This window comes from Suricata suricatta, chromosome 10, assembly GCF_006229205.1.
Source record: "Suricata suricatta isolate VVHF042 chromosome 10, meerkat_22Aug2017_6uvM2_HiC, whole genome shotgun sequence".
NCBI classification, from domain to species: Eukaryota; Metazoa; Chordata; class Mammalia; order Carnivora; family Herpestidae; genus Suricata; species Suricata suricatta.
The window spans coordinates 116,783,073-116,796,362 of NC_043709.1; the positions used below are offsets into that span (position 1 = coordinate 116,783,073).

Below are 13,290 nucleotides of genomic sequence, written 5' to 3' on the forward strand. Positions count from 1 at the left end.
CTGCAATGGGTACATGTAACTCCCATAATGAAGATATTTTGTTGCCATTTTTCTATTACTATTACAGTTACAAGGAATGATAGTATGGTGCCTCCTATCAGCCTCACTAAACATCATTTGAGAGTCACATCTCATAGTGTAAAATAGTCAAGAGTTAACATATTACTGCAGGTATCCAGAAGCTCATTGCCAAAGTCACTGTACTGTAGGGTTTTTTTAACTGCTTAATTATTTAACCCTGGAAAGTGGTCTCAACGTGACTATGCAGTTAAAAGCTACATCTAGTTATCAGCGAAGGACTTTTTATTTATCTTTTATTTTTAAATAATGTTTATTTATTTTTGAGAGAGAGGGAGAGAGAGAGACAGAGCACAAGCAGGGAAGAGGCAGAGAGAGAGAGACATACACAGAATCTGAAGATTCCAGGTTCTGAGCGGTCAGTGAAGAGCCCGATGCAGGGCTCAAACCCACGGACAAGGAGATCATGACCTGTGCCGAAGTTGGATGCTCAACCGACTGAGCCACCCAGGCGCCCCAGCGAAGGACTTTTTAAATCATATTTTGTTCAAAAGGGAACAGGATAGCGCACAGTTATGTGCGTGTGATGCTCTTTCTCTCCTTATGGGGGTTCTTAATGACAGAAACTTTGTATCTTCACTGAGGTGTGAAAAGAACCTTCTGCAGGATGATTGGGTTTAAAGTGCTAGCATTTGTGACAATGGAACTGGAAGCCCTTTGTGGGATAAAGCTGTGCTTCCAGGTAATTTTCTACTGCGCTGCTTTCCCCACAAGAAACCCTCTGGGAAAATTAGGAATCACCTAGCATGTGTGTGGTTGAAGAAACATTTCTATCTCCCTTGTGGATTTCACTGGAATAAAAAATTGCAATGCATTTTGTATCTTCCATGCATTTTACATTCACTTCATAAGAATAGAATCTGTTTATTGATTTATAGATAACACAATTAGGTACATTCAATCTGTAACTTATTTTAAAGCCTCTTTCTGTATTTTCTAGCATTTAAGTCATGAAGATTGGGTTTAGCCCACAAATGAAAAGGGAGGAAGAGATGAAATGAAGGAGGAGAGAAAAAGTAACAAAGATTTTAAAACCACCTGTCTTGGGGCACCTGGGTGATTCCGTCCCTTTAAGGGTCTAACTTCAGTCCAGGGCATTATCTCAAAGTTTGGGAGTTTTGAGCCCGTGTTAGGCTCTGTGCTGACAGCTCAAAGCCTGGAGCCTGCTTCAGATTCTGCGTCTCCCTCTCTCTGCCACTCCTTCCTCACACTGTCTCTCTTTCTCTCGCTCTCTCTTAAATAAACATTTAAAAACTTCATAAAAATTAAAAATAAAACCACCTGCCTTTCATTTGCCTGATACTTTACAAAATAATCCCCTCCCCACCACACAAACAAAAGTGTAGCTTGGAATGCAGTGATAGAATTTTATGTTTACTAAGACATCGGAAGTGTGCATTTCTTCATACCCCTTTAAAATATAATCTCATTGGTAGAGAAAACTAATAAGTATCGTTTCTTCTCACGCTTCAATCACCTTATTTATAAAGAGTTTGGACTAAATTATCCCGTAAATCTTAACTCGAGCAAATAAATCAACCGAGCTTTGCAATTTCTTCATAATTATTGTTCTGACAGTCCATACTGTTGTTTATTCTCGGGACTTTATTCAAACGGTAGTTTCTCAGTGGGAGAAGCAGTTCAAAGTCATTTTGAGCTCAGTTAAACTCATTGCTTAGAGCTGTGATTACTTTCATGTCCTAATTAAACGGGGAGCTCTGGCTCCTGTGTCTTGTTTAGGAAGTCACAAGCAATCAAGGGGAGTTTGGGGTGATGATTGATGAGCATCATTCACTGCTTTCTGCTGCCCACTAATGGATGGATAATATTGCTTATCTCTGAATGGTCTTTTGGCATAGGAGATACTTTCTGTAGCAGGGCAATGAAAAGATTGCATGCTTTGTCTGAGAGACTGTTTCAACTGAAGCAGAAACATGACAAACATACCATGTGCCTGTTACTATAGAACCGAAAAGCCCTTTCCAGCTGTTTACACTTCAGATGCAAAATGGCAATTTGACATAGACTAACAGTGTGATGTAGGCATCTGCGTAAAAAGGCTACATATGGAGCATGCCCAGTGCAGTGAGTGCGTCCTCCGCCCTCCCCCTCCAGATCTCTGAAGATAAGGCTTGAACTTTGCACTTGCAAATGTCACTGCATACGTTTTGCCCTGGGTTTTTTTTTTTTAAAAAAGGTTCTCTTACAACTAATTTCCTGTAACAATCCAAGAGCAAAGAGGAGAATATTTAGAGTAATAAGATGCATTAAGTTTAGAACGAGTTGATGTCTGTCTTTGAATGCACTTGAAGTGTTCTTTATTTTTAAAGCAACATAAGGCGTTCGAGTGTTTGTTTTCTCCCCCTGGAATGGGAAAATAAGAATCTTCTTGGATGGGAGTCCTCCAGGGTAGGGAGTGAGAGCCCCCGGAGGCTGGCAGGGACGGAGAAGAGGGGCTTGCCCGGAGCATGGATAGGGAAGGAGCTGGAGCTCTCCAGGGCTCGGCGCGCACTGAGGATCTGTGCCCGGGGCTGCAGCTGCGGATGAGGAAGGCGCTGTCTGGCTCATGAAGGCCACCTGGATCAGGCTTCTGAAAAGAGCCAAGGGAGGAAGGCTGAAGAATTCGGATATCTGTGTAAGCTCAAGGGCTTGCGTCCGGGGGAGACTCTGTATTGTCTTTGCTTCTGCTGTTGTTACAGGGAGTGCTCGCAGGGGCTCCTGTGATTTAGTAATATGATCCTGATTGCAAGACGGGGAGCGAGGGAGAGTCCCATAATTTTCCCAGCTCCTGTGCCTGTGCTGTGATTTATTGCCAGAGACCGGGCAGGTGTTTTCTTGAGGCAGCTTTTATTAAATGTCTATTTAAAGCAATTGAAAAATGTGTTGCTTAAAGATTGGGTGAAGCCGACTGGTGTTACCTGACGGTTTTGTCAGTGAAGGGATCAGGTGAATGGAAAGGTACAAAAAGATGCTTAAGGTTACCACGGGAGGCATTTCCCGGCAGGGTGACCTTTTGGAGAATTCAAGTTTATAAATCTTTAGGAGTTTCTTTTATGTGTTTTTTAAATTATTATTAGACGTATCTTCTTGTTAGTTGTAAATACTTGCATTAGTGTGTAGAATGTTCTTGAAGCCATCCTTGAAACCCCTCTATGCCCTTCAGCCGGGCACTGCACCACGGAGCTGGTTTTATTATAAAGGGACTCGCTCTGGCTTCCAGAAAGGATAGTCCTAGCAATATAAGACTTAGGAAGGAATGGTCCCTTGGTAGGCACAGCTCGCCGCCGGGGGAGCGGTCTGCAAACCAGAGAGCAGGCTTTTTCTCGATGGCTTGCCACAAAATGGATTCTTTTCTCCTCTTTTCAGGAATGTATAGCCTAATCTAGGAAGCTAACTGCTGTGTCAATGAGACTTTTCCAATGCAAACATCATAGATGGAATCTATTTTAAAATGCAAATTTTTCTCTGAAGGGTTCGGCAGACTCCTACACCAGCCGTCCGTCCGACTCAGATGTTTCTTTGGAGGAAGATCGGGAGGCAGTGCGCAGAGAAGCAGAGCGGCAGGCCCAGGCACAGTTGGAAAAAGCAAAGGTAAAAACCCTTTTTCCCTTCCACGCTCTTTCTCAGCCACTTGTGCAGGGTCTGGGATGGGCCACCTGTGGAACTTTCTTTCAAAGCCTCCGGTCGGTCTTTTACGGTATTTCACTGTCTGATTGTCAACAACTACCAGAAATGGGGTGTGTTTGATTTCCAGGATAGAAAAAGGTAATGTCAAATAGGAGAGTGGTCTGGGCTTTTCTGTTGATTTATAATTGGAGCGAGTTGTTTCTGTGGGTGGATAGTTCATTGAGACACTCAGAAAGCATTCCCAAATCTACCAAGAGGAAAACCTGTTTCTTTCTCATCCCAAAGTGATTTCACTGCATTAACCCTGGAAACCATTTCTCTGTTCAGAAATACAACTTTCTTCAGGGTAATGTGTGTGTATTTTCTTAGGCTGGAACGGTCTTTTCCCCCAACGTTACCCCATAAATGTTTCGTAATAGTATTTTCTTATATTAAAAAAAAATGGATTGCATTCTGGTTCTCAGAAAGAAAGCAGGAAGGGTTTTATTGGTTAGAAGTGTTCCTTCCTTTGGAACACGTTCTCTGTCCTACAACAAAGTGGGTATATGTGGAAATGGGACTGGAAATCGGATCTCAAATCTGTAAGGACAGCGTTTGGCCCAGAGGGGGGTTCCTTTCACTCACGGTAATGGTTTGCATTTTTTCCCTTGCAATCATTCGAATGGCCGAAATTTCTAAAGCGCAGGTCGTTGTTCAAGTTTATGGTATCCTGGTGTGTGTGATCCTCGGTAACTTTTAAATGAACACATTTCACACAGTTGCGTTTTTTTAAATATTGCTTTGCAAAAAATTGCGGTGTTGATCTTAAAAAAAAAAATCAAGGGTGGCATTAGGTACTCTGGCTGTCTGCTTCATCTCTGAGAGGAGTAAAATCTCTGTGTGTTGCTATGGGAATTGTGGCTTGGAGATTCTGGCTTGAATGCATGGACGGGCCTTATGTAATATTCATGGCCTCTCACACGGCGGCCATGGTAGATGACAGAGGAACTGCCAGGAGGCCTTGACTTTTAAAAAGCAGTCTTTCTGTGTATCAAAATGGTGTTCACACCCCAGCGGGCAGGGAGGTCATTGCCAGATCTGACACCAGCTAGACCGCAGGACCAGCCATAAGCTGCAGGAGCCGGGAGGTCATAAAGCAGGGTGTGGTCAGGCTTGCTGTCAGCTCCTCTGCCCCACCAGACTTCACCATTTAAAACATGGCGATGCCACAGCACAGATAAACGTGGGGGACAGGACGACAAGTCAACGGAGCCAAGTCACAGAAGGGTGCACCCTGGGTGACAACACTTTGGTGAGGCTTCTAAAGCAGTCAAACTCCCTGGAGCACTGAGTAGAATGGCAGTTGCCATGGGCTAGGATGAGGAACTTGGAAGTTGCTAATCAACAGATGGAGAGCCACAGTTAGGCAAGATGAATAAATTCCAGAGATCTGTGGTACGACCTTGTGCCCAGAGTCACCAGTTCTGTTCCTTGCGCTTCAAAAGTTCAAAAGGTAGATCTCTTGTGACATGGTCTTACACAATAATATATGTGAAGATTCAACAGTGAATGCATGACTAGCAAAGTTCATTGGTTTGCAGTGTAGCTAATACATGTTGAGTTTGAGAATCTGAATTCCTCATTCTATATTTTGCACCAGGGTACAAAGAAAAGTCGGGGGGGGGGAATAACAGTTTGTGTTCCAGAAATAAGAGTGTTGTATTTGCACTAATTTATTCATGGGATCTGTCACATACCAAAATGAAACCGTTTTCCAAAAGTTCCGTATCGCATCATCATATAACCCAGTGTCTTGTAGGTTTGGTTTTTAGGGTCTTTAGTTATCTGCATGGGTGTTTTGGTCCGTGAATATGTGTCGAAAGTCCTCCATTAAGTGACACCGCTGCGTAGAACTTTTAAATATCTTTTAACTGGTGTAGAGCAAAATACTGACCCCGGATGGAATCAGGTTCAAGTTACGTGTCCTACCGACTGAAAAGCTTATTGTTACCATTAACTTAGAAGGTGAGAGGAAAATCAAGGGAATTTAAAACAAAGGCAAAACATTTGAAAGACTCTTTCCTGTGTTTAATGAAAATGGTTGATTTGCATCCATTTTTCTTCCTTACAATTCAGTCAATATCTTGAACCGTTGATGTAGTCAAATGACTGAGACCGTAGGATGAGTGAGAACAGGAGTATGTTCTGAAAGAACATGCAAGAACTAGGATTTAAGTGTATCTTAGGTGAAAATCAAGGTCTGGGAGGTCTGGTTTTTCATTCCAAGACCCTGGAAGAGGGATTGAAGTTGGCTTATTCATGAGCTTATGTTTATCTATTCCCTCCACCGTGTCTTTCTTTATGTGAGTACAACTTTGTGGGCCCCTTTAAATTTATCTTTTATGTATTTATTTAATGTTTTTTATGTTTATTTCTCCTTGAAGGAGAGAGAGAGACAGAGCATGAGTGGGGGAAGGACAGACAGACAATCCTGAAGCAGGCTTCAGGCTCTGAGCTGTCAGCACAGAGCCTGACATGGGGCTTGAACTCATGACCTGAGTGGAAGTCGGACGCCCAGCCGACTGAGCCACCCAGGCATGCCATGGATTTATTTAATTTTCAAGTTTATTTTGAGAGAGAGTGCACATGCAGGTACACACGAGCATGGGAGGAGCAGAGAGAGAGAGAGAGAGAGAGGGAGAGAATCCTAAGCTGGCTCTGCACTGTCCGCAAAGAGCCCCACACCAAGGCTCAAACTCAGGAACCATGAGATCAAGACCTCGGCCGAAATCAAGAAATCAAGAGTCGGATGCTTAATCAACTTAGCCACCCAGGCGCCCCTGTGGGCCCTTTTTTAAATTGAAGCCTTCAAGTTTAAAAATACACGAATTCTCATCATTTAATTTTAGAGAGTTGAAAAACACATTGCACATCCATTTTGGAAGAATCCAAAGTTTTGCACATTTCTGTTCTAACCATCACAGCATCTCTCGAACGGGAAGCCGTTCTCAGTGGGCGCTGTATCTCACCGCTCCCACAGATCACGTGCAGCGAGGCTGTGCAAGTGTCTGGAATAAACAGCAGAACTTTCAGATCCTGGCCCTCGTTAAACAGAAGCTACATGATCCTTAATTGCCTTGAAGAGCCTCCTGTAAAATAAGGTGATTGGAAAGTACTGAAACCAGAGACGGTGCCTTTTGAAATCAAGTGACCTATAAAAGTTTCTACCAGGCATTCTGTGCTTCCAGTAAAAGTCAGTACTTTTCCCTCGTACTCCGTCATGGTTTCTCTTAAAATAGTAAACCCTACAGAGAACAAATTATGTATTAATTTTGAAGCAAAGTAAAGTCAGCTGACGCGACCTTGTGTTTTTTAGCTTGGGGTTTTCCTCCTGCATGCATGCTTTAATCCCTTTCAGTTTTTATCCTACATTGCAAATCTTCCCTTATTTAAGCTGGTGCTCTTTGATTTTTGCCTTAAAGACAAGTAGGACACGAATTTAATTTATTCTCATGCTGATCTTTTTGAAAAGACAGCTGTATTGAGGTGTAATTCACTCATTTAAAGCATACAATTCCGTGGGTTTTAGTTTATGCACAGAGGGGTGCAAGCATCATTACAATTGATTTTAGATATTCATTGTTCCTTAAAAAAAATCCTGTGTTCTAAGCACTGCCCAGAGCATTGCGTATAAATGGAATCTTGCAGCAGGTGGTCTTTGTGATGCTACCTTCACTTAGTGATGTTTTCTTTTTTTTTTTTTTTATGTTTATTTTTGAGATCTCACAAATGGGGAAGGGGCAGAGATGCAGGGAGACAGCGGATCTGAAGTGGGCACCATAGGGCTGAACTCATAACCATGAGATCATGACCAGAGCTTAAGTCGGATGCTCAACTGACTGAGCCACCAGGTGCCTCGGTAATGTTCCCAATGTCCATCATTCTCTAGGGTGTGTCAGGCCCTCACTGCTTTGTATTGCCCACTAATATCCTATTCATTGTATGTGTATATCACATTCTATTCATTTATCATTGATGGACATCTGGGTGGTTTCCATTTCTAGCTATTGTGAATAATGCTGCTTTGAACATCCACGCACAAGTTTTTGCATGAGCATTTCTTGTACGTATGTATCTGGGAATGAAATTCCTGGGTCACATGACCATCTTTTAAAATTGGAAGAATCCCTTTTTTTCGATCCCCCTTACTCCCCAGAGCTGATCCTTTCTGCTGTATATGTGGGTACTCTGAGTTAGGGAGGATTGGAGCAGAGATGAAGCAGGTTCAGTGCAGTATTCTCAGTAGATGGATTAATGTGAAATTTTAAGTCGACTGTTCTCTCAACAGTGAATGTCTGCTTATTAAAGAAATTGTATTAGGCACAGTTGGTGAGGACACGGGCTGCGGGCCAGAGCCACAAAGAAGAAATAGGCAGCCTGCAGGAAGCTTCTACTGGTTATTTAGGGAGAAAAACCTTGGCCTTAGATCATGCTGATTATAGGTAGAGTAGAGGTACCGTATGGGAATCCCGAGCAAGGGGGCGGGGGAGAGCACACCGTGCTGGCAGGAACAGAAAGTCCTTCTTGGAGGCGGTAGTGGCTGAAAACGAGACCATACACAATGGACATCGAGTTTAGCTTATAAATAGAAAGTGGCAAGTGGCTTAACCAGCAGTGCAAGTGAAGGCCAACATAAGGGAACGCTGGCAGCCAGAAAACATGGAACCTTCCAGAGAAAGTCTACTTTTTCGAGGTCTTGCCAACGTGAAAATGTCTTTAGTCTAACTTCACATTTAATTAATAGTTTAGCTAGGTATAATATTCAGATATGATGAATAGTCTCCTTTGGGAATTTTTAAGATCTTATTTTGTTGTTTCTGCCTCCCAGCACATTGGATATGCTCACCAGTGTCATTTGGGTTGTGTAAGTTTGATTTTTTAATTCTCTGCAGTATATAGAACTGATCTGCCTTTGGTACTTTGAAATTCTGTATAGGCGTGGTTCTCATTTATCATGCCCAGCTTCTCCTATGAATGTTCATCGTGAAGGACCATTCACTTCCGTTCTGGAAAGTGATTGATTTTTATTTTGATAGTCTTTTCCACTATATATTCTTCGTTTTCGTGTTCTCTAGTTTGCCAGATACTTGATGAGAGCTTTCTTCTGATTTTTTTCCTCTGTGTCTCAGTCGTTTGGTTTTAAAAGTCTTTTGCCACTTACCTTCACACCCCTCTATTGAGGTTTTTATATTTGAAAATGTCTAATTCCCAAGAGGTTTCTTCTCCTCCCCGGTTTTATAGTTTGCTGTTATTACACCATGGCTGTCATATTTTCTCCTATAGTCCAAATGCTATTTTAATATTTCTGTCTCTCACTGTCCTTCAAACTTTTACAATTTGGTATTATTTTTACATACTGGAGATTTGCTTCCAAGATTTGCTTTCTGACAGTCTATATGTAATTAAGAGCAAGATATTGTAAAGCCCACTGGAAACTCTAAGTGCAGTGGCAAAGTTTCTTGGCTGATGGTGTTGTGTAGGTGAAGAGGGGAGGGCATGTCATTCATTTTGACAGTCCGTGTGCCCAGACCGGAGTCTCCAGCCTCTTGGTAGTTACGTTCTCACTGTTTCTACTCTGTTAATTCCCACTCATTTTTTTTTTTTTATTTTAGCATGTGTGCAAGTGGGGGAGAGGGGCAGAGGAAGGGAGGGAGGGAAGGAGACAGACAGACACTTTTTTTAACATGTGTTTATTTATTTATTTTAATAGTTTATTGTCAAGTTGGTTTCCATATAACACCCAGTGCTTCTCCCCACAAGTGCCCCTCCTCCCTGACCATCACCCCTTCCCTCCCTCCCCCTCCCTCTTCAGTTCATGGTTAACCGTGTGGAGGCTCCTCAAAAAACTGTTGATGGAACTCCCATATGACCCAGCAATAGCCCTGCTAGGGATGTACCCAGGGGATACAGAAGTGCTGATGCATAGGGGCACATGTACCCCAATGTTCATAGAGGCACTGTCAACAATAGCCAAATCATGGAAAGAGCCTAAATGTCCATCACCTGATGAGTGGATCAAGAAGATGTGGTGTGTGTGTATGGTGTGTGTGTATATATATATATACACACACACAATGGAGTATTACATGGCAATGAGAAAGAATGAAATCTGGCCATTTGTAGCAAAGTGGATGGACCTCGAGGGTGTCATGCTACGTGAAATAAGTCAGGTGGGGAAGGATAGATACCATATGTTTGCACTCATAGGTCTAACAGGAGAGACCTGGCAGAGAACCATGGGGAGAGGAAGGGGGAAAGAGAGCGGGGGAGAGTGAGGGACACAGATCAAGGGAGACTACTGAATACTGGAGACGGACGCTCTTAAGCAGGCGCTATGCTCAGCACAGAGCCCAGCACCAGTTCTGTCCCAGGACCTTGGGGTCATGACCTGAGCCAAAATCAAGAGCTGGAAGCCCCAGGGACTGCCCAGCCTCCCTGCCACCATCCTTTTCTCTAGTCTACATTTTTGTCAACTCTGATTTCCTGTTCTGTTCTATCTGTGGCTTTATACTTTCTCAAAAAAATATTTTTAGGAAGAAGCATATGTTCATTTGACCACGTTTTATTCCCTCATATTCATCAGTAAACATACTTTATATAAGAGAGAAAGCGTTTCTCATATTGCCTTAGTTCATAAATGTCTCAGGCCTTGGGAGAATCTGGCCCAATTGGAAGTCTTCCCTGAACTAGCCTTTGCAGAAGAAAGAAGAAACATGAATATGTTTATTCACCTTCAATCTGAAGATGACCTTTTAATTTCAAAAATATTAAACATGCTTTTTTTTAAAGTTTGTTTAATATTTTGAGAGGGACAGAGATGATGTGAATGGAGAAGGGGCAGAGAGAGAGAAGGGGAGAGAGAATTCCAAGGAAGCTCCATCCCTGCTGCCAGCACAGAGCCCCATGTAGGGCTCAAACCCACGAAACCGCAAGACCATGACCCGAGCCAAAACCAAGAGTCAGACGCTTAACCAACTGAGCCACCCAGGCACCCCGAAAATGGTTTTCAAAAGGTGTCTGATTGAGTAAATTCTATGGGAAGTAGGAGAGAAGTCTGTGCATTTGCCTGTATTGTATACATTCTTCAACCTATGGGGTAGACTGGTGGAGAGAATGCAAAGAACATGTGACAGGAATTAGACTAGAAAGTTACTCCTGGGGAGGGGGGGAAACCATGTTTAACTGATGAAAGTACAGCAGAGGGATCTCCTCCTCGAAAACACAAATATGGTAGACATTCCTAGGAGAGTATTTTAGGCTAAAATTTTCTTCTCATCGTTGATTTCAATGCTGTCTTTTAATTTTTGAGTTGGAAAACGGTCAACTCTCCTTTGCTGATAGCAATCACCATCCAAATAAAGCTAGTCAACGGGCTAACTATGTCCAATCTCCAGTAACGTGGGTTAGTTTATTGTCCAGTACCCAGTAGCTTAGTTAGCCTTTTTTTCTACCTGTAAGAAACCAAAGAGTGTATGTGAGCCCCTGACTCCATGTCAGGCTTCACACACTCGTGGGTGTGACCGGGTGGGTATGGCTCTGGTGTTGTAATTCTCCTCCGCTCAAATGGTAGGCGACAACAGTAGTAATAATGACAACATTTACTGCAGGATTACTGCTCATCATAGGTGACTGGACACATACAAAAGGAAAAAGCAACTCTGTGTCTTGAGAGCATTTTGAAATACTTTCGAGCAGTTATGATCATGAAGTACGAATAGCGTTGGTTCCTGGACGATCTTTTACAGCAGAATACTCCTCCCGTGTACTCTGTTGGCTTCTCCACGCAATGAACTGTTCCCAGTGCCTTATTTCTTTAAATTTTTTAAATGTTTTATTATTTAATTTTGAGAGAGAGTGACAGAGCAGGAGTTGAGGAGGAGCAGAGAGAGAGAGAGAGAAGAATCGGAAGCAGGCTCCAGGCTCTGAGCTGTCGGCACAGAGCCTGACGTGGGGCTCGAACCCACGAACCACGAGATCATGACCTGTGCCGAAGTTGGCTGCTTCACTGACTGAGCCACCCAGGCACCCCTGCTCTCAGGACCTTAAAATCACCACTTAAAGTCACCACCACTGTGACTTGGGTCCCATTCCCTTCTGTGTATCACCGGCCAGCTGGCGGGTTGGCTGGTGACCAGGTGATGGGATGGCCTCCTGCATGTGCCTGCAGGTTGGCCACTGTCCGTGGGGCGGGGTTCTCCATCTCTTCTAAGAGGGTCTCTCATCCCTCAGCAGGCTGGTTGGCTCAGCCTCATGCTCACTTGAGGGTTACAGGCACACCAAGAGAGAACAAGTCCCAGTGGGTTACATTCGTGTCTTTTCTGGAATGCTATTTACTAGCAGCCCTGTGGGTGAAAGCCAGCCACGTAGCTAAGCTCGGAGTCCATGTGCGAGGGAACTACCGAGGGCATGGATTCAGCTGGTGAATTGTTGTAGCCATTTTCTTTTCTTCTTTTTTTGTTAAGTTCATTTATTTATCTTGAGAAAGAGAGGGAGAGAGAACATGAGCAGGGGAGGGATGGGGCGGGGAGAGAGCAGGCACCTTGCCCAATAGGGCTCGAACCTAGGAAGTATGGTAGGTGAGGTCAGGAGTTGGATGCTTGATCAACCGAGCCACCCAGGGGCCCCCTCAGGTGGCCATTTTCTGCAAAGAGCCTGCCACTGCTGTTATTTTCTCCCCTCCCTTTTTGGAAAAGGAAATCTCTCCATACCTTTTTTTTCTTAATTTTTTTTCGTGTTTATCTCGAGAGAAGACGGAGAGCACTTGTGCAGGAGAGGTGGAAGGGCAGAGAGGGAGGGAGACAGCATATCCCAAGGCAGGCCCATGGTCATCACAGAGCCCAAGGCTGGCCTCCGTCTCCCCACCGTGAGATCATGACCTGAGCTGAAACCAAGAGTCGGAAGAAACCAAGCCACTCAGGCGCCCCCTCTCCATACCTTTCAAAATAAACAACCAACCGTCTGGCCCCTGGGTGCCTCAGTCATCAAGCATCTGACTTCAGCTCAGGTCACAAACTCCCAGTTCATGAGTTTGAGGCCCACATGGGGGAAGCACGAGCCGCGATTCAGGTGAGCCCCACTTTTCTTTCTCTCTCCCTCCCTCTCTCTTTCTCTGCCCCTTGCTCACTTGTGCCCTCTCTCTCTCTCAAAAAAAATAATAAAATAAACAACTGTCTCCCCTCACATTCCATCTTTCCCTTCCTGTTAGTGCCAACCTTAATTACACCAGCTTTCCTCCCCCTTTTCATTTCTTTTCCTTCTTCCTTACCTCTTTGCAACGCCTTTCTGTCTCTTGTCTCTACTCATAGTGACTGAAAATCTCCTGGGACTTTCTAATCAAGCCAGTGACGTTTTCTTCCGTGTTCTCTGGACTCCCCTGCCAGCCTCCCCTGGTTTCTTCTCTCTACCATATGCCCTTCGTCTCGCGGGTTTTGGCTACGACACAAGCCTATTTCTGTGACCTCTCTGGTCCTTTTCAGCCTCTCTTGCTGCCACTTCTTTGTTCCCTCCACTGAAGTATGGAAGTTCGTCCAGCCACATCCTTAAACC

The 13,290-nt window shown here is 43.9% G+C and overlaps 1 protein-coding gene across 1 annotated transcript in view; it reads left to right on the forward strand.

Annotated features, from left to right (window-relative positions):
- The window catches only part of CACNB2 (calcium voltage-gated channel auxiliary subunit beta 2), a 250,913-nt gene that overhangs the window by 126,123 nt on the left and 111,500 nt on the right, over window positions 1-13,290 (forward strand). Inside the window, 1 exon segment of the mRNA XM_029953130.1 lies at window positions 3,550-3,669. Coding sequence (XP_029808990.1) covers window positions 3,550-3,669 — 120 coding nt within the window.